Source organism: Taurulus bubalis, assembly GCF_910589615.1.
Source record: "Taurulus bubalis genome assembly, chromosome: 7".
NCBI classification, from domain to species: domain Eukaryota; kingdom Metazoa; phylum Chordata; class Actinopteri; order Perciformes; family Cottidae; genus Taurulus; species Taurulus bubalis.
In genome coordinates, this window is record NC_136595.1 from 28,957,155 (window position 1) to 28,976,677 (window position 19,523).

General features: G+C 45.2%; 3 protein-coding genes across 3 annotated transcripts in view; 1 reads left to right on the forward strand and 2 right to left on the reverse strand.

Annotated features, from left to right (window-relative positions):
* Positions 1–963: 963 nt before the first annotated feature.
* On the reverse strand, positions 964–12,231 carry LOC306738647 (ubiquitin-protein ligase E3A-like). Its single transcript, XM_079220529.1, has 11 exons — positions 11,997–12,231; positions 6,550–6,594; positions 6,121–6,380; positions 4,841–6,039; positions 4,392–4,536; positions 3,974–4,179; positions 3,613–3,777; positions 3,360–3,515; positions 3,119–3,192; positions 2,526–2,669; positions 964–1,780 (listed from the first exon to the last, which is right to left on the reverse strand). Coding segments are annotated over exons 2-11 (2,472 nt in total). The 5' UTR covers positions 6,552–6,594; positions 11,997–12,231; the 3' UTR covers positions 964–1,659.
* A 373-nt stretch (positions 12,232–12,604) lies between these two features.
* fam174c (family with sequence similarity 174 member C) lies at positions 12,605–15,267 on the reverse strand. The gene is made up of 3 exons (XM_079220552.1): positions 14,681–15,267; positions 13,826–13,948; positions 12,605–13,734 (listed from the first exon to the last, which is right to left on the reverse strand). Exons 1-3 carry the CDS (start codon positions 14,932–14,934, stop codon positions 13,731–13,733), a joined length of 381 nt encoding a protein of 126 aa, XP_079076678.1. The 5' UTR covers positions 14,935–15,267; the 3' UTR covers positions 12,605–13,730.
* Positions 15,268–17,716: 2,449 nt separating this feature from the next.
* The window catches only part of LOC306739306 (calcium/calmodulin-dependent protein kinase type IV), a gene marked incomplete at both ends in the record, with an annotated part of 42,316 nt that continues 40,509 nt past the window's right edge, over positions 17,717–19,523 (forward strand). Inside the window, one exon of the mRNA XM_079221296.1 lies at positions 17,717–17,823. Within this exon, the coding sequence (XP_079077422.1) occupies positions 17,717–17,823 (107 nt within the window). The remainder of the gene's footprint in view (positions 17,824–19,523) is intronic.

A 19,523-nucleotide genomic window follows, 5' to 3' on the forward strand; every position in this document is an offset into this window, starting at 1 on the left:
AAGTGTTCATAAAACATACTGCGTGTCCAGATTGTCTTTTCGGGCCTCCGATCGACCGGGACGGTCATGTGAGGCCAGTGTGCCGGATCTGGCTCCATCTGGTGGTGACGCTGCAGATCGCAACCGTAGGAACATGGACGCTGTGTAGAAGACCAGCTTCCTAAACGTCTCATTCTGAGCTCAGGAAACTCAAAGACTGAAGAATGTTTGTGGATGTTTTGATCAGGGTTCAGACACATTCTGACCAGTGGACTTCATGACTTTTCATTTGCAAACATTTAGTGAAATCTGGGTGTAAACAGTAAAAAGTGAGTAAATGTAGTATTTAAACTAACAATGAGAACACAAAGCATACAGTAAACCTTAAATGACTCAAATGAATGAGACAATAGTTTGATTACAAGAATAAACATTTATATAGATGCCTGTATGTATGCCTGCTTATATTTTGAGTCTTTCTTTTAAAAGCATATTCATTATTTCAAACTCAGCGTAAATGAACTTTGAACACATGAATATAACACATTTACATGAACACATGAATATAACACATTTACATGACTTTTGTAACACTTTGGGGATTTTATTTTTTTCCAGGCCTGGAAATAACCATTTTAAAACTCTTCCAGGTTTCCATGACTGTAAGAACCCTGATGAAGCTTCTCGCTCAACATTTTGGCAAAACAAAGAAAACGTACTTATTAATTATTATTTAGATCCCACTAAATGCTATACACTGTCCCTTTAGTATAAAATATTGATCATTGCAGCTTCATCTATTCTAGATCATATGTCATTAGTGGAAACTCCTTAAAGCAGAAAGCCAAAGTTAATTCTTTAGTTCACTTTTATTTACTTTGCATAAGAGTTTCACATTATCTGCACATTCTTTATGTACCTGAGATATTTGGCCAAAAACATTTCATGTGACTCTTTTACTTTTATTTTTCTTTTATGTGTGTGTGTGTGTGTGTGTGTGTGTGTGTGTGTGTGTGTGTGTGTGTGTGTGTGTGTGTGTGTGTGTGTGTGTGTGTGTGTGTGTAGGCATTGCACATTTGGCAACTCCACTTACAAATGTGAAACACTTTAAAAAGCAAACAAGCCGGTGGAGAGACGGGAAGTGAAAGTCTGAGAGTCACAACACACAGTACTACACACAGTACTACACACAGTACTACACACAGTACTACACACAGTACTCATGACACACAGTACTCATAAATACTTCAAAGCCCAGGGCGAGTGGAGGTTTTCTCTCCTCCTGACAGGAAACAGATGAAATAAGAGCTCGTCGTGTTAGCAGTGAGGTTAAACTTCACCTCAGGACAAGCAGCACCAGTATGCCCAGTATGCCCAGTATGCCCAGTATACACCAGTATACACCAGTATGCCCAGTATGCCCAGTATACACCAGTATACACCAGTATGTCCAGCTGTGGGAGGAGCCTGAGCCCCGCTGTATGAACTCATAAATAAGGTCCTCACTGAGCCGGTGAGTAAGTGCACTTTCATCCTTTAGTCCAGAAACACACAAAGGAAGAAGGTAATAATCAGGAGGCGTGTCCAGCTCCTCGCCGTGCGGCTGACAGGAAGTGAGGCACAGGAAGTGAGGCACAGGCGCGGCAGCGTTCCTTTCCCTGGTCTTCATGGCCAAGCCGGTCACAGCATCCCGAAGCCCTTGGCGTACGTGATGGCCTTCAACAGCCGCTCACGCAGCTTCTCCCGGGACGAGTACTCTGGAAGCAGCAGAGCGTTGAAGCAGGTGTGAGAGGTAGGCAGCCTGGGAGGAAGAGGAGGGGGAGGAAAAGGAGGGGGGGAGAGGGGGAGGAAGAGGGGGAAGAGGAGGAGGAGGGGGGGAGAAGGAGGAGGGGGGGGAAAGGAGGGGGAGAAAGATAAGTTTTATTTCATCTTGTTTTTATCAACCAGTGAACAGGAAGTGACCTCATGTCATAATATCTACATGACATAATCTCTACATAACATAATCTCTACATATCATAATCTCTACATGACATAATCTCTATATATCATAATCTCTACATGACATAATCTCTACATATCACAATCTCTACATGACATAATCTCTACATATCATAATCTCTACATGGCATCTCTACATGACATAATCTCTACATATCATGACATAATCTCTACATGACATAACATAATATCTACATATCAGAATCTCTACATAACATAATCTCTACATGACATATCATAATCTCTACATATCATAATCTGTACATGACATAATCTCTACATGACATTATAATCTTCTCATATCATAATCTCTACACGACATAATCTCTATATGACATAATCTCTACATGACATAACAATCTCTACATAACATAATCTCTACATATCATAATCTCTACATGACAATCTCTACACAACATAATCTTCTCATATCATAATCTCTACACGACATAATCTCCTCATATCATAATCTCTAGACGACATAATCTCTACATGACATAATCTCTACATGACATAACATAATCTCTACATATCATAATCTCTACCTGTCCGTGTCCGATCCGTTCTTGGCGATGATCATCTTCAGCTTCCCTAACCCTCCTACAGGCGCTCGGTCCGTCCCGGTGGTGAACTGGAGGAACAGCCTCTGCTGCTCCTCCCCGAACGAGTGCAGCGTCTCCCAGAAGTCTCTGGGACGAGAACACAACCACGTTAAGTAAGTAAAGGTCTTGTTTCTGGGACGAGAACACAACCACGCTAAGTAAGTAAAGGTCTTGTCTCTGGGACGAGAACACAACCACGCTAAGTAAGTAAAGGTCTTGTTTCTGGGACGAGAACACAACCACGCTAAGTAAGTAAAGGTCTTGTTTCTGGGACGAGAACACAACCACGCTAAGTAAGTAAAGGTCTTGTCTCTGGGACGAGAACACAACCACGCTAAGTAAGTAAAGGTCTTGTTTCTGGGACGAGAACACAACCACGTTAAGTAAGTAAAGGTCTTGTCTCTGGGACGAGAACACAACCACGCTAAGTAAGTAAAGGTCTTGTTTCTGGGACGAGAACACAACCACGTTAAGGAAAGAAAGGTCTTGTTTCTGGGACGAGAACACAAGAAGGTTAGATAAATAAAGTTTTTCACCTGATGACCTGACTGTCTTTGCTGTAACCGCCATCATATTCTGTCGTCTTCTCAAGAGCCTCAAAGTCCAGTTTCTGTGGGAGAGAAGTCCCCGTTAGCCGTAACATCTCTCTCTCTCTATATCTATCTATCTATCTATCTATCTATCTATCTATCTATCTATCTATCTATCTATCTATCTATATCTATAACACACGTATAGACGTGTCGTAGAGAGAAGAGAGAAGCTCTGCCTCCTCACCCGGCTGCCACAGACCAGCAGCTCCACCTCCTCTGGCCGGAACAGGTACTGCAGAGGAGACTCCTTGGTCACCAGCAGGAAACCCTTCTTGAACGCCCGGAACTGAACCTCCACACTGGAGTTCAGCACGTAGTCAGCATACGAGGACACAAACTCCTGAGAGGAGGAGAGAGGAGGGATGAGATGAGGAGAGGAGAGAGGAGAGGAGGAGAGAGGAGAGAGAAGAGAGGAGAGAGGTCTCACGTGGCCTCACCTGTCGGTTGTCCTTGGTGACGGGGATCTGGTCTCCCTGCTCCTTCAGGTCGTACAGGATGGGGTTCCCAAACAGATCCGTGTGAGAGATCTGGTGAGTCAGCATCATGTCCTCCTCCACGTTGCCCCCGTACTCCAGGAGACGCTTCAGACTCTGGTACAGACTCTGAAGGAGACGGGGGAGGAGACAGGTGAGGAGACAGGTGAGGAGACAGGTGAGGAGACAGGGGAGGAGACGGGTAAGAAGGAGAGGAGAGAGAGGTCTCATGTGGTCAACAACAATAGACACAGAAACAACAACAACAACAACAACAACAACAACAGAAACAACAGCAGCAGGCGGTCCAGGAGGCGTCCCGTACCGGGTGGGAGTCCAGCAGGTCCAGGTGCGTCCCCTTCTTGCCCAGCAGCTTGCGGTACACCACCATGGGGAAGTGCACGTCCAGGATGCAGTTGTTGTAGATGGCCAGGCCGAGCACCAGGCCCACCAGCGTGTACTGGGCCTCGTTCTCCAGGGACGACGAGTTGAACCAGAACAGCTTGGTGTCGTCGTCGTAGCTGAACATCCCTGTTCGGGAAGAGGTAAAGGAATCATGTTTCATATTTCATCTGTTTATCTGTAACGCTCGTTTACACGAAACCATTCAGCTTCAAAACATCATGCAGAAGAAAAGACTTTACAACTAAAACATTCACTAAAACATTAAAAACATTCTTTAAAACATCAAAAAAGCTCAAGCACAAGCACGTGCACGAACATAAACATGACTCCCTGCTCACCGATGTCGGGGTTGAAGATCTCCTCCAGCACCAGCAGGAAGAACTCCTTGGAGACTCCGCCCTCGTCGACGCCCTGCTCACCCTCGAACTCCACAAACAGCTGCTTCTTCAGGTCGGACGGGTTCTCCATGGAGATCATCTCCAGCTGCAGCACAAAGGGGGCGGAGCCTCAGCAAGTCACATGACGTGCAGCTGGAACGTCAACGTGTTCCACTAATGTGTTCACGACAAGAAGAAGCGCACTTTCTCCTCAATAAAACTGATTTTGTGGTGATTTAATTTCAATAAGAGGATCAAAAGGATGCTGAAATAACTACGCCATGAATTCATACTCTTTCAGGTTTGTCCGCAAGACGACTAGCAAACAACTTTGGAAACGCTTGTTTACTGAATGGAGTTTGGATCTATTGGACACTGAGGGTTAAACCACAAACTTTCTGCAGACTCACTCTGACGAGGGCGTCGTCGATGATGTGATCCCGGCGGACCTTGATTTTGAGGTAGGGGTTGGGCTGCTGGCCCTGCACCATGCTGTAGAGGGCCGTGAGGCGCCGCTCACTGTACATCCGGATCCGGTTGTCGTAGTACAGCCCTTGATTCTTGGTGATGACGCTGAGGATGAAGGGGCAGCTCTGGAAGGAAAACTTGGTCTCGGCATTGACCTTGAAGAAGGTGAAGTCCTTGTCCATCTCCACTACTTCGTTCAGCGACTCGTTCACAAAGTCCTCGTAGGGGATGAGCGGCCGGACGCTGTCCACGGGTCGGACTCCCAGTTCTAGCTCCAGCGGATCGGCCGGCGGACCTTTCTTGTAGAGCCGCTCCTCGCCCAGCAGCTCGTGCAGGGTGAGCTCGTCGGACTCGGGGTCGTCCACCTCCTCCTCGTTGTGCTCCACGTCCACGACGCCGCCCAGGATGCTAGCGTAGAAGGCGACCTTCAGACACTGCGTGGCGGCCACCACGGTCCCGTCGTCGTTCACCAGAGTGTCGCCGTCGTACTCGTTGCTGACGACCGTGAACGTGATAAGCTGCTGGAAGGTCTCCATCATGCGGCGGATGTGCCCGAGTCCGTACCCGGACCACAGCTTGGACAGGCGGGCGAGCGCCGCCACCGGCAGTTTGCTCATGGCTTTGCAGAACTGCGGCAGAGCCACTTCCAGGTACTCGGGGCTGTGGAGGTTACTGTTCTCCAACACGATGACGAAGATGTTCAGGTAGTCCGGGTTCGTGTCGTACACGTCCAGGTACTCCAGGTCCAGCTCCATGTTGGGCGTGAGGTAGACCAGTGCGTTCACGAGAGCGGCCTCCACCTGGTCCAGGCTCAGAAGGCGGTCGTAGACCCTCCTCACGGCGGCAATGTCCACCGTCACCTCGCAAGGGTCCAGCATTTCATCCAGACCCTCGTCCAGCGCGGCGGAGGCGGCGCCCGTCGACTCCGAGCCCGCCGTCTCCCGCTCGTCTACGTCTGTCGGTTCAGAGGAGTCCAGGTTGTCGGCGGCGGCGATGGGTTCATCCTTCCTGAAGCTCTTTATCAAGGCGTCCGAGTTGGAGAAGATCCGGCCGATGATGCGGATGAGCGCGGAGTAGTCGCCCCGCTCCTCGCAGAAGCTCAGGATCGTACCGACCATGTCCTCCGTGAGGTGATTGACATCTGAACCGAAACAACAGGAGAATCAGATCAACACAGCGACGCAGATGCAAAGCCGGCGTCCGTGAGCGGCGGCGGCGTTACCTGAGAAGTCTTCCTTGGCGGGACAGAGGTCCGCCTCGCTCATCGGCCCGTCCAGGAAGTCGCTCTTGGAGGGGTGAGGGTGACAGAGTTTGGCGTTGATCTTAAACAGCTCGAGCGCTTTGGCCGCCGCCGTATTGTTATCCAAAGGTCGAAAGTCACGACACGATGCGCAAGACTCATTCGTGCAGTCGCCATTTCCACAGCCGTCGGTTAACTGCCGAAAGTAGCGCTCGATGAGATGCTTTGCAGTCGCTCTGTTCCTGCAAGACATTCAGACAGGAAGTCAGAACTCATCGTTGGTAGAAGAACAGGCATCAACGACACGCTTCCTGTTTGAGAAAGCTACGACACGATGACTTCAACATTAGTTAAACTAAGCATTCATTAGTTTAGCTTCTAGTTGAACCAGAAGGGTAGAGAGAGACTCACATTCGGCTGGATCAGGAACTCTCCTGCAGACCAGTGGACAGTCCTCTGGAAGAAAGGTTCAGTAATTATGATTAATGTGTTATTATGTACACAGCCTGTAATAAGAGGAGGCCATGTGTCAACTGAGAAATATTTAGACAACTTTTAGTCCAATCTTCACCATCTGCTTTTATTTGGTGGCTCTATTCCTCGACTAGAATGACTAATCAATGAATATATTTATTATTAATTACTTTTAGCATCACGCAGCTGCATGATCGAATGTCTCCAAATAAAGAACGGTCATATTTACACAGATTAATAACACAATTTACCGTTAACCATCACAGAGTAAATAAAGTTTTATCCTCCAACATCCGGTAGAACATGTGATCATGTGACCAGTAGAACATGTGATCATGACATCATGGCTGCTCCTCTCATCTTGTGACTTTGTAAACAACCAATCAGTGTTTAGACCAGCAGGAGGAGAGCTAGTAACGTTAGCAGCACCGCTAACGGAGAACCAGCAGGAGGATAGCTAGTAACGTTAGCAGCACCGCTAACGGAGAACCAACAGGAGGAGAGCTAGTAACGTTAGCAGCACCGCTAACGAAGAACCAACAGGAGAGCTAGTAACGTTAGCAGCACCGCTAATGGAGAACCAATAGGAGGAGAGCTAGTAACGTTAGCAGCACCGCTAACTGAGAACCAACAGGAGGAGAGCTAGTAACGTTAGCAGCACCGCTAACTGAGAACCAACAGGAGGAGAGCTAGTAACGTTAGCAGCACCGCTGTTACGTGTCAGTGTTGTGTTTTCCCCTCCCCTCTTGTTTTCCCCCACAGGTTCCTATTGGCTAATTGTTGCCACCTGTGAAGGCCAATCGGCGAGACGGTCGGCCATTTTAAAAGGAGGAGGTCGGAAGAGTTTGGGGTGGATTTTGTTTGGTCATTACTGAATGCACACTGACACTGCTAGGTGGAAGGTTTGTGGTGAGAGGTTGAGGGCAGTAGGTAAGTTTGGGGTACCCTGTACACTGGTGCAGACACGTAGGTACTTTGCGTCTAGAAACACTATGTTATTGGTCGGTGCTCCCTCTGTGTATGTTTTGACCACTCTTTTGTAGAGAAGTTAGAGAAGCCATTTTGTTTGTTTATTTTTCAGAGGTAGAGAGCTAGGCCTAGTTTTGTTTTCTTGATTTCTGTTTGTTTGGCACGACCACAAGCTGTCCCCAATCTCTCCCACGTGACAGAACCTTTTCTTTGCGTGTTGTGAACCGCCAGTGTCGAATAAATATTGTTTCTTCGTTACTCCTATTTTCTGACTTTGTTTCCTTTATTCTTTGGACTGACCTGTGTTCGTTCCCCCCTTATCCCCTAGACGGGAAAGGGGACGTAACAACCGCTAACGGAGAACCAGCAGGAGGAGAGCAATGATGTTATGGAACTTATTTGTGAGTTTCCATGTCTGTTCAATGACATTCCCTCCCAAACGTCTGTCATATCACATGACATTGTCTTGACTAACCCTATACCGATCAAGCAGCGTGCCTATAGGGTTAACCCGGTTAAGAGGGAAGTCATGAAAAAGGAGGTTGAGTATCTGTTGCAGAACGGCTTTGCAGTGCCAAGTTCCAGTCCATGGAGCTCCCCCTGTCTCCTGGATACCAAGTCTGATGGGAGCCCCAGGTTTTGTACTGACTTCTGCAAGGTAAATGCTGTAACTGTCCCAAATGCACATCCGTTACCCCTAATGGATGACTGCATTGATGAGATTGGTCCTGCAACATATGTGAGCAAACTTGACATGTTGAAGGGATATTGGAAAGTTCCTTTAACCCCACATGCTTCGGAAATTTCAGCCTTTGCAACCCCTGACAGTTTCCTCCAGTACACCGTTATGCCATTTGGTATGTGTAACGCTCCTGCTACTTTTCAAAGGCTAATAAATACTGTACTAGGAGATGTTCCGAACTGTAGAGCGTACTTAGACGATATTGTTGTCTATACCAATGATTGGATTGGTCAAATGGCTACGTTGAGAGAGGTTTTCAACCGTCTTTCTGCCGCATCCCTAACACTCAATCTTGCCAAATGTAAGTTTTGAAAAGGAACTGTTCTCTATCTTGGTCAGCAGGTTGGTCGAGGACAGGTTCGTCCTGCCGATGCCAAAATCACAGCCATTACAACCTTCCCTGAACCAAAAACCAGAAGAGAGCTGCGCCGTTTCCTTGGGATGGCGGGATATTATCGACGGTTCTGCAAAAACTTCTCCTCTGTAGCAGCTCCGTTGACTGCTTTAACCAGTCCCGCAAAGCCCTTTGTATGGTCTAGTGAGTGCAAACAGTCTTTTGAGAGCCGTAAAGGAATTATGTGTTGCACTCCTGTTCTGACTGCCCCAGATTTTTCCTTGCCTTTGAAGCTGGAAGTTGATGCCAGTGCGGTCGGCGCTGGCGCAGTTCTTCTGCAAGAGGATGACCAGGGCATCGATCATCCTGTGAGTTACTTCTCACGGAAGTTCAACAAGCATCAGCTTAAATACTCCACCATAGAGAAAGAGGCTCTGGCAATGTTGTTTGCCCTACAGCATTTTGAGGTCTATCTTGGGTCAAGTGCGAAACCCATTCACGTTTTCACCGATCATTACCCGCTTGTTTTTCTTTCCCGGATGCAAAACCACAATCAACGCCTTATGCGTTGGTCCCTGATCGTCCAGGACTACAACCTACAAGTATGCCATAAAAAGGGCTCTGAAAATATTCTTGCTGATGCCTTGTCACGGGCTATGTAGTCTCAAACATGATGTTTGAGCTTATATGGGTGAGGGTGTTACGTGTCAGTGTTGTGTTTTCCCCTCCCCTCTTGTTTTCCCCCACAAGTTCCTATTGGCTAATTGTTGCCACCTGTGAAGGCCAATCGGCGAGACGGTCGGCCATTAAAAGGAGGAGGTCGGAAGAGTTCGGGGCGGATTTTGTTTGGTCATTACTGAATGCACACTGACACTGCTAGGTGGAAGGTTTGTGGTGAGAGGTTGAGGGCAGTAGGTAAGTTTGGGGTACCCTGTACACTGGTGCAGACACGTAGGTACTTTGCGTCTAGAAACACTAGGTTATTGGTCGGTGCTCCCTCTGTATATGTTTTGACCACTCTTTTGTAGAGAAGTTAGAGAAGCCATTTTGTTTGTTTATTTTCCAGAGGTAGAGAGCTAGGCCTAGTTTTGTTTTCTTGATTTCTGTTTGTTTGGCACGACCACAAGCTGTCCCCAATCTCTCCCACGTGACAGAACCTTTTCTTTGTGTGTTGTGAACCGCCAGTGTCGAATAAATATTGTTTCTTCGTTACTCCTATTTTCTGACTTTGTTTCCTTTATTCTTTGGACTGACCTGTGTTCGTTCCCCCCTTATCCCCTAGACGGGAAAGGGGACGTAACAACCGCTAACGGAGAACCAGCAGGAGGAGAGCTAGTAACGTTAGCAGCACTGCTAACGGAGAACCAGCAGGAGGAGAGCTAGTAACGTTAGCAGCACTGCTAACGGAGAACCAGCAGTAGGAGAGCTAGTAACGTTAGCAGAACCGCTAACGAAGAACCAGCAGTAGGAGAGCTAGTAACGTTAGCAGAACCGCAAACGGAGAACCAACAGGAGGAGAGCTAGTAACGTTAGCAGCACCGCTAATGGAGAACCAACAGGAGGAGAGCTAGTAACGTTAGCAGCACAGCTAACAGAGAACCAACAGGAGGAGAGCTAGTAACGTTAGCAGCACAGCTAACAGAGAACCAACAGGAGGAGGGCTTGTAACGTTAGCAGCACCGTCAAAGGAGAACCAACAGGAGGAGAGCTATTAACGTTAGCAGCACCGCTAACTGAGAACCAACAGGAGGAGAGCTAGTAATGTTAGCAGCACCGCTAACTGAGAACCAACAGGAGGAGAGCTAGTAACGTTAGCAGCACAGCTAACAGAGAACCAACAGGAGGAGAGCTACTAACGTTAGCAGCACCGTTAAAGGAGAACCAACAGGAGGAGAGCTAGTAACGTTAGCAGCACCGCTAATGGAGAACCAACAGGAGAGCTAGTAACGTTAGCAGCACCGCTAACGGAGAACCAGCAGGAGGAGAGCTAGTAACGTTAGCAGCACCGCTAACGAAGAACCAGCAGTAGGAGAGCTAGTAACGTTAGCAGAACCGCAAACGGAGAACCAACAGGAGGAGAGCTAGTAACGTTAGCAGCACCGCTAATGGAGAACCAGGAGGAGAGCTAGTAACGCTAGCAGCACCGTTAACTGAGAACCAACAGGAGGAGAGCTAGTAACGTTAGCAGCACAGCTAACAGAGAACCAACAGGAGGAGAGCTAGTAACGTTAGCAGCACCGCTAACAGAGAACCAACAGGAGGAGAGCTAGTAACGTTAGCAGCACCGCTAACTGAGAACCAACAGGAGGAGAGCTAGTAACGTTAGCAGCACAGCTAACAGAGAACCAACAGGAGGAGAGCTAGTAACGTTAGCAGCACCGTTAAAGGAGAACCAACCGGAGGAGAGCTAGTAACGTTTGCAGCACCGCTAATGGAGAACCAACAGGAGAGCTAGTAATGTTAGCAGCACCGCTAACAGAGAACCAACAGGAGAGCTAGTAACGTTAGAATATAAAATAGATGTTAGAGATGAATTATGATGTTTACCTTCCTAACAGCTCTGAGCTCATTGTTACACTTCATTAAGACTAATGATGTATATAAAAATATTCTGTTATTTACTTATCATTTGAATTGTGTTTTTATGAAGAAAAAAAACATAATAAATTACTACAACAAAGTAAACAATGTATTTTTGATCATTAATTATTCATGAATCTGCATCTCCAGGGAGTCGGAGACTCGGTTGATGCAGAAGTAAAAAAACACATAAAATGGCCGCCGCTCTGACTGTCCAGCATGTGTTGATTTTAGAGGTCCCTTCTCCATCTACTTTAGTTCTATGGAGAAACCTAAGCTAAGCTACGGTTAGCCAGCTAGCTGTAACGTTAGCTGATGAGCCAATGAGGTAACATTAGCAGCTTGGAGCCGGCGGTCCAAATAAAGAACATTATTATAAATATGACGTGAGAACAACAGGATGTGACTGCAGTTCTCTGAACGGCCACCAGGGGCATTAATAACACGTCGTCACGGTGACGTCACTCTTTCATTTGTGGACTTTTTGAAGCCTTGAGTTCACCGTTTATGGACGTCGCCATCTTGTTTTTTTTTTATCAACCAGTGAACAGGAAGTGACCATATATATAGACTTCTATACAACCAGAGGAGTCGCCCCCTGGTGGTCAGGAGAGAGAAAGCAGCTTTAAGAAGCTTTAAAGAACAGGAGTTCTAAGTTATAAACCACAGTGACTCGCTGTCACTGTTTCTGTTTAACATTAAACTAATAAACAAACAAGGCCGTGAACGCACCACCAACGTTCCCTCCAGTTGACTGACCTGTGATTTGCTCTCTCTCTCTCTCTCTCTCTCTCTCTCTCTCTCTCTCTCTCTCTCTCTCTCTCTCTCAGTGACGGTGCAGAAACGCTCTCCGGTCTCGTGGTCCGGGTCCAGGTCTCGGGTCCAGGTGGATCCGGATCAAACAGCCCAGTTCACCGACACGAGGTCCGGACGCGGCTCGCGAGCAGCAGACGGGTGGAAGGCAGTTCTGATACTTTGTGTCTCTTCAAACATCCTCTGCTGCCATCTTGTAAACAAGCGCGACATGTATCCCGGCATGCAGCGCGGCGCTGTCAGACACGAGCCGCTCCATAAAACACCGGGATAAACAATATATTACAACATAATATTACAACATAGTTTACTCTGTATACTTCTTATCTAGCTTAACATATTAATAATAATCACTGTAATATAATAATAGTATTATTGTATAGTAACATAATATATACTATAATAATAACATAACCAGTCATAATAGTAATAAGTTATCATTACTATTTCCTACATTACTAGTATTATTATATAGTAATAATAATAACATTTGTATTATAATAACAGATTATTATGTATAATATATATAGATATTTTTTATTCAGAGCCAGAAGTTGAAACCTTTTATTTCATTCTCCTGAATCCAGGAGACTCCAGATAACCTAGTGAGGTTGCCTCTTTACGGCTCTCAACATGGCGTCACAAGATGAACATGTAAACAAACAAATATGAATAAATACTTCACCCATGTTTATTCCTTTAACACTTTACTTAAGAATTTGTACCAAAAGTTATTTCTGCAAAACTTAAAACCAAACTGAAGTTCATAATAAAATAAAGTGACCAAATACAAACACTGCCACCAGTATGTCAAATAATAGTAATATTAATAATATCTTATTATTAATAATAACATTAACCTGCTGGATTAAACATTCTGGATCATTTCAACCTTCATCGTCTTTCAGAGTAAAAGTCGAGTTTCACTGCAGAACACAACCGGCAACGCAACAGGCAACGTAACCTGTAACATGAACATGAAACGTTTAAATTTGAGCCGTCTTTGTTTGTTGACGAGATTATTGCTTCTTGTATTTTTTATTTTCTAACATCTCGTTCCTGTTGTGATGTTCCCCAGAAGTGACGGAGGTGTAGTTGTCTGTGTTGCTGCGTGACGTCTGCAGTAAACTAATGACATCATCAGTAAACTAATGACGTCATCAGTAAACTAATGACATCATCAGTAAACTAATGACGTCAGCAGTAAACTAATGACGTCAGCAGTAAACTAATGACGTCAGCAGTAAACTAATGACGTCAGCAGTAAACTAATGACGTCAGCAGTAAACTAATGACGTCAGCAGTAAACTAATGAGTAAACTGATGACGTCATCAGTCTGAGCAGCTCCAGCTGGTCTGCAGTCAGTTTGCAGTAGTAAAGCACAGCGGAGCAGAAGAGCTCCCAATGGAAGACAAGGAACGAACATTCAAATAATAATAATAATAATAACAATAATAATAAGCAATGGGCAATTATCGTAATTATCCACAAAGCCGTCACACCAGCTTCTCCACGAACTCTTTTCTATCTCCAATACCACCTTAAAAAAATAATGTTTATCTGCTCGGGTCCTTTGGCATTAAATGGTCAATAACTGTTTGGTCCACGCCTCGTCCTCCAGGGTCGGTCCATAATCCATAATCAATAACAGGGAACGCCAGTCCGCTGGAGACGCCGCCTCATCTGAACAGAGAACAGAGAAGGATCAGATCAACACGTCACAACGGGCTGCGCTCTGGGTTGTGTTGTTGTTGTTGTGGTGGTGACCTCTGACCTGCGGAGGCTGCGAGCTTCGTACAGCGTGTCGTCCTCGTCGCTCTCCACCGCCTCCATCTCCACCGAGTCCTCGTAGTTAGACAGCAGCCCGTACTTCTTCTTGTGGGCCGGCCGCTTCAGCCTGTCAGACACAACGCAGGGCACACCGGTCACACAGGTCCTTCAGGGGGGACAGGAAGCAGGACAGGAAGCAGGACAGGGAGTGGGACAGAAAGCGGGACAGGAAGTAGGGCTAGAAGCATACAAGAAGTAGGACAGGAAGTAGGACGAGAAGCATACAGGAAGTAGGACGAGAAGCATACAGGAAGTAGGACAGGAAGTAGGACTAGAAGCATACAGGAAGTAGGACGAGAAGCATACAGGAAGTAGGACGAGAAGCATACAGGAAGTATGGCAGGAAGTAGGACTAGAAGCATAAAGGAAGTAGGACATGAAGTCGGGCTGTTAGAATGGCGATGAGGAGGTTAACTGGTCCTTGATTACATTTGTTTAAATCTTGATAAATTGATGAGCGGCTGCTCCGAGGAGAGAAAGCGTTAACGAGTCATCTCTGAGGAGAAAGGTTGTTGTTGACAGAAAGGGTCACGTGGTGACGACTGTTTACCTGAAGTAAACAAACCGGGTAAAAGTATTTAGTACTTCCTTATATCTGCAGATGTTTGTGTGACGTCACACATCGGTCTGTACCGTTGAACCTGCTAATAAACAACACAATAACGCAACGCTTCTCTTTTGCAGCACTTTTTACACATGAACGTTGTGAGCTGTAACGCGACACCACGGACTACTTTACGCGCTCCGCCGGGAGCCGGTGGCTCGATCCCCGCTCGTGTGCCCGGGCTGTGGCGCTCACCGCACGGCCCGGATGAGGAAGTACAGCACCCCGATGCCGGTGAAGCCGATGAGGACGTAGAGCGCGCGCTGCATCATGGAGCTGTCCACGCGCAGCAGCCCGTCGAAGCCGCGCGAGCTCTTCCCGCCGCTGCGCGTGCCGTTCGGCCCCGCGAGGCTGGAGTTCGTCACCGCGGTCCCAGAATCCCCCGCGGCGGACGCGAACAGCCAGCAGACCGGAACCAGAACCGCGGAGAGAAGTCTGATGAAAGTCATGTTTCCCCGCGAAGAAGAGAAGGAAGAAGATGAAGAAGATGAGGGAAACAATGGCGGGAGAGTTTGCTCCTCGGGTCCACGTCACTCTGTTGATATAAAAGTCCCGAAACTAGGAAGTTCCCCGTCCAACTACTGGTGACGTCACATGTGTCTGCTCTGTGGGCAAAGTTCTCCCTTAGTTTGACTCGCAGGATGGCCAGGCAGCTCCCGCCAACCAATCACACGGAAGGAGCAGACGCCTGCGAGTTAAAGCTCGGGGTTTATAATACACATAAAGTTTTAATTAGGAAGTAAATGCTCACGAGAAGCCGTCACGTGACATAATATACAACAAGCGGTCTGTTTTATAATTACATGTTTATATGTTTAAATAATTGATCATATTTTAAATATTATTATTGTTTACTATTTTTAACATTTTTAATAAAATATGATTAAAAACAATAAGCCTGTTTTTGTTTTTCTGAAACATTTATTTTTTAGTATTGTATTATTTAAATATTTGTAATATTTCAGATGAAATTGCCACTGAACCAAAAAGCCAGTCCTCCAGTTTCAGAACAAAAAAATTAATCACATTCTGGAAGGTATTCATATTATTGATCTTTACATTATGGGTTATGATGTTTGATGTCTGCAGGAGAACGGAGGTTATGACGCTGACCAGCAGCACAATATCTCAAGAATACTAGCATATTAAAATGTATTAAACAAAGTAAAGTACATTATGAATGGAATAATAATGTTTGTCCATCTGCTTAACGCTTCGTCTCTGATCAGATGTCTGGATGCTGAAATGTGATTTATGTTTTATTCATAACGATTTAGGAGACACAAACAGATGAACCTTTATTTATCCACACAAATCACTTTATATATATGTACATATACATATATGTGTATATATACACATATATGTGTATGTGTATATACATATATATACACATATTTGTATATAGATACATATATGTGTAAATATATATGTGTATATATATGTGTATATATATACACATATATATTTATATATGTATATATGTATGTATATATACATACGTATTTATATATGTGTATATATGTGTGTGTATATATAAACACATATATATGTGTATATATATGTATACATATATATACATATATGTGTGTATATATATGCATATATGTGTATATATATACATATATATATGTGTGTATATATATACATATGTATATATATACACATATATATACATGTATGTATGTATATATATATACATATATGTGTGTATATAGATATATACATACATATATATCTATACACACACATATATGTGTATATAGATGTATATATATACGCATATATACACATATATGTGTATATATATATATATATATATATATATTTATATACACACATATATGTGTATATATAGATGTATATATATACATCTATATATACATATATGTGTATATATATATACATCTATATATACACATATATGTATATATACACATATATGTGTGTATATTGATTGATTGATTGTTCTATATACACACATATATGTATGTCCATGTGTGTGTGTTTACATTGATATAAGTCCACTAGGAGGCGCTGTTGGGTTTCAGCTGAGCATATTTTTAGTTATTTTGCTGATTTTATTTCCAATATTGTAACAACAATGTTCAGATATTTGAAAAATATATTTTATTCACTTTTGTAAAATAATTTACTAGTCTTTTTTGGGGGCATATTTGACTTTATATGTGTGTGGTTATTTCAGGAACAATACATGTGATATGGAACTGTTATTTCTCATGAAGATCATTTAAATGAAGTAAAAGTGCAGAGATTCAAAACATTAATGTTTCATTCCTTCTGAGAATCATAAACACGCTCAGAGCTGCTCCAGGTCACGTGACTCATGAGCAAGGCGTGCGTTGCGGGTTTGATTCCCGGATCAGAGCTCCAGATGTCCCGCTGATGTACATTCATGTATTTAGGTTATTTATGTATTTAGGTTGCCGACGAGGCTGCGGTGACGGACAGACCGGCCGGCCAATCACAGCGCGGCTGGGGGAGTCCAGCCGCACTGTGATTGGCCGGCCGGTCTGTCCGTCACCGGAGCCTCGTCGGTGATTGGCCAGCGCGGTAGCAGAGTAGGCGGGGCTGTGAGATTACAGCATCTCTCTCTCTCTCTCTCTCTGCGGACCCAGCGGACATCTGGAGCTGCACGGGATCAAACCCGCGAGCAGCAGAACCGCGACCCGGTCCACGCGTCTGCTTCCGGGCTCCGGTGTTGTCGCTGCCCGGGTCTGAGGGACGTGGCTGCCGGTGCGGACACCGGAAATACGACCGAGGAGCGAGGAGGAGGAGGAGGAGGAGGAGGAGGAGGATGAAGAGGATGGACTGAAGTGATCCGACATCTGAGAGGGTTTGAGTCCCGATGGGAGCTGCGACACATCTGGACCTGGTCCGTTCTGGTCCTGGTTCTGTCCTGGTTCTGTCCTGAAGGGTTCTGGTTGACTGTGTTTGAAGGTTCCAGACCCAGTCTCTGAGTCCCGGTCCTGGTGGAGAGTTCTAGAGCACCTGCTCCTCCTTCTGGTTCTGGATTAAAGCCCGGATCAGGGTCATGAGCCGCCCCCCCCCTCCGCTCCTCTGATCTGGGTTTTACCGAGCTGGATGTACATGTGAGATCTTCCCTGGTTCGCTCTGATCGGGTCAGGCCTGACCCGGTCTGAACCGAATCCCCGGGTTGTGGTTGTGATCTCGGACTCGGTCCTGGTGTTGGGGATCCCTGCTGTTGCCATGCCGACGTCCCGGCCCGGTTCGGCGCCGGTGGAGTTCTGGGTGGACGGGTCGAGGCGGGACGGGGCGGTGGAGGAGTTCTACACGCTGAGCTCCGAGCTGGGCAGGTCTGGACCTCGTTACTGGTTTGGGGGGACACATGGACCCTGGACCAGGTCCTGTAGAGTCCCTGTAGTGGACTGTTGTGGACTGTAGTTGACTCCTCTGGTTGTATAGAAGTCTACGCTTCATGTGTTAAAGCTGCATTCTCTCTCCTGACCACCAGGGGGCGACTCCTCTGGTTGTATAGAAGTCTATGCTTCATGTGTTAAAGCTGCATTCTCTCTCCTGACCACCAGGGGGCGACTCCTCTGGTTGTATAGAAGTCTACACTTCATGTGTTAGAGCTGCATTCTCTCTCCTGACCACCAGGGGGTGACTCCTCTGGTTGTATAGAAGTCTATGCTTCATGTGTTAAAGCTGCATTCTCTCTCCTGACCACCAGGGGGCGACTCCTAGTTCGTAGTTAATTCATATTCAATATTACTGTAAATAGATTTTACAGGTGTGACATCATCATTAATCTGAAACTCTTGTTTTGGACCAAATTAACTGCATCAGTGAAAATGACACAACTGTTGTTATTGTTGACTGAAACAACAACAACATAATTTCCGTGGAAACAGTTAAATTATGTCAGCAATGATTTCAGAAGCGTGTGAGCAGCTCTGTTACCAGGTGTCCTGTTGCCATGGAGACCGACCAGGACTGTGTGTGTGTGAGTGTGAGTGTGTGTGTGTGTGTGTGTGTGTGTGTGTGTGTGTGTGTGTGTGTGTGTGTGTGTGTGTGATCTGTTATTCTGCTGGGACAGATGAAGGAATCCACACACACACACACACACACACACACACACACACACACACACACACACACACACACACTTTAACACTTTATTTCTGTCCACACAGTGAAGAACGATGTTCTCACTATGAATTTTCCAGGAGAAAGAAGAAGTATTCAGTTCATTCAATGCAGTAAAAGTATTAATATCTCTGTGAAAATACCTTCCTGAAAGAAGTCTGTCAGTATTATGAGCAGAATGTAGTTCATTACAATGTTTCATATGATATCTAATGTTTCTGGATCAATACAACTGATCCCTTATAAACTGTGATAAACAGTTTGATCAATTCATTCATCAAATATGAGTTCAGCGATAGAAGAAGAAAAAAAGGTTATACTCACTTTTGTGTTAGTACTAATGCGCCTGATTATGATTCATAACTACCACACTGTTACATCTCTTCTAACATAACTAACACACTGTTACATCTCTTCTAACATAACTAACACACTGTTACATCTCTTCTAACAGAACTAACACACTGTTACATCTCTTCTAACATAACTAACACACTGTTACATCTCTTCTAACAGAACTAACACACTGTTACATCTCTTGTAACAGAACTAACACAATGTTACATCTCTTCTAAAGTAGAACTAACACACTGTTACATCTCTTCTAACATAACTAACACACTGTTACATCTCTTCTAAAGTAGAACTAACACACTGTTACATCTCTTCTAACAGAACTAACACACTGTTACATCTCTTCTAACACAACTAACACACTGTTACATCTCTTCTAACACAACTAACACACTGTTACATCTCTTCTAACATAACTAACACACTGTTACATCTCTTCTAACATAACTAACACACTGTTCCATCTCTTCTAACACAACTAACACACTGTTACATCTCTTCTAACACAACTAACACACTGTTACATCTCTTGTAACAGAACTAACACAATGTT

Excerpts from the sequence above, each read along its gene's own strand:
- LOC306738647 (XM_079220529.1), bottom strand. Across the intron at positions 4,180-4,391 it reads GATCTTCAACCCCGACATCG|GGATGTTCAGCTACGACGAC; the intron begins GTGAGCAGGGAG and ends CTTCCCGAACAG. Across the intron at positions 3,193-3,359 it reads TGCTGGTCTGTGGCAGCCGG|AAACTGGACTTTGAGGCTCT; the intron begins GTGAGGAGGCAG and ends TCTCTCCCACAG.
- fam174c (XM_079220552.1), bottom strand. The coding sequence starts at position 14,934 with ATGACTTTCATCAGACTTCTCTCCGCGGTTCTGGTTCCGGTCTGCTGG. Across the intron at positions 13,949-14,680 it reads TTCCTCATCCGGGCCGTGCG|GCTGAAGCGGCCGGCCCACA; the intron begins GTGAGCGCCACA and ends TGTGTCTGACAG.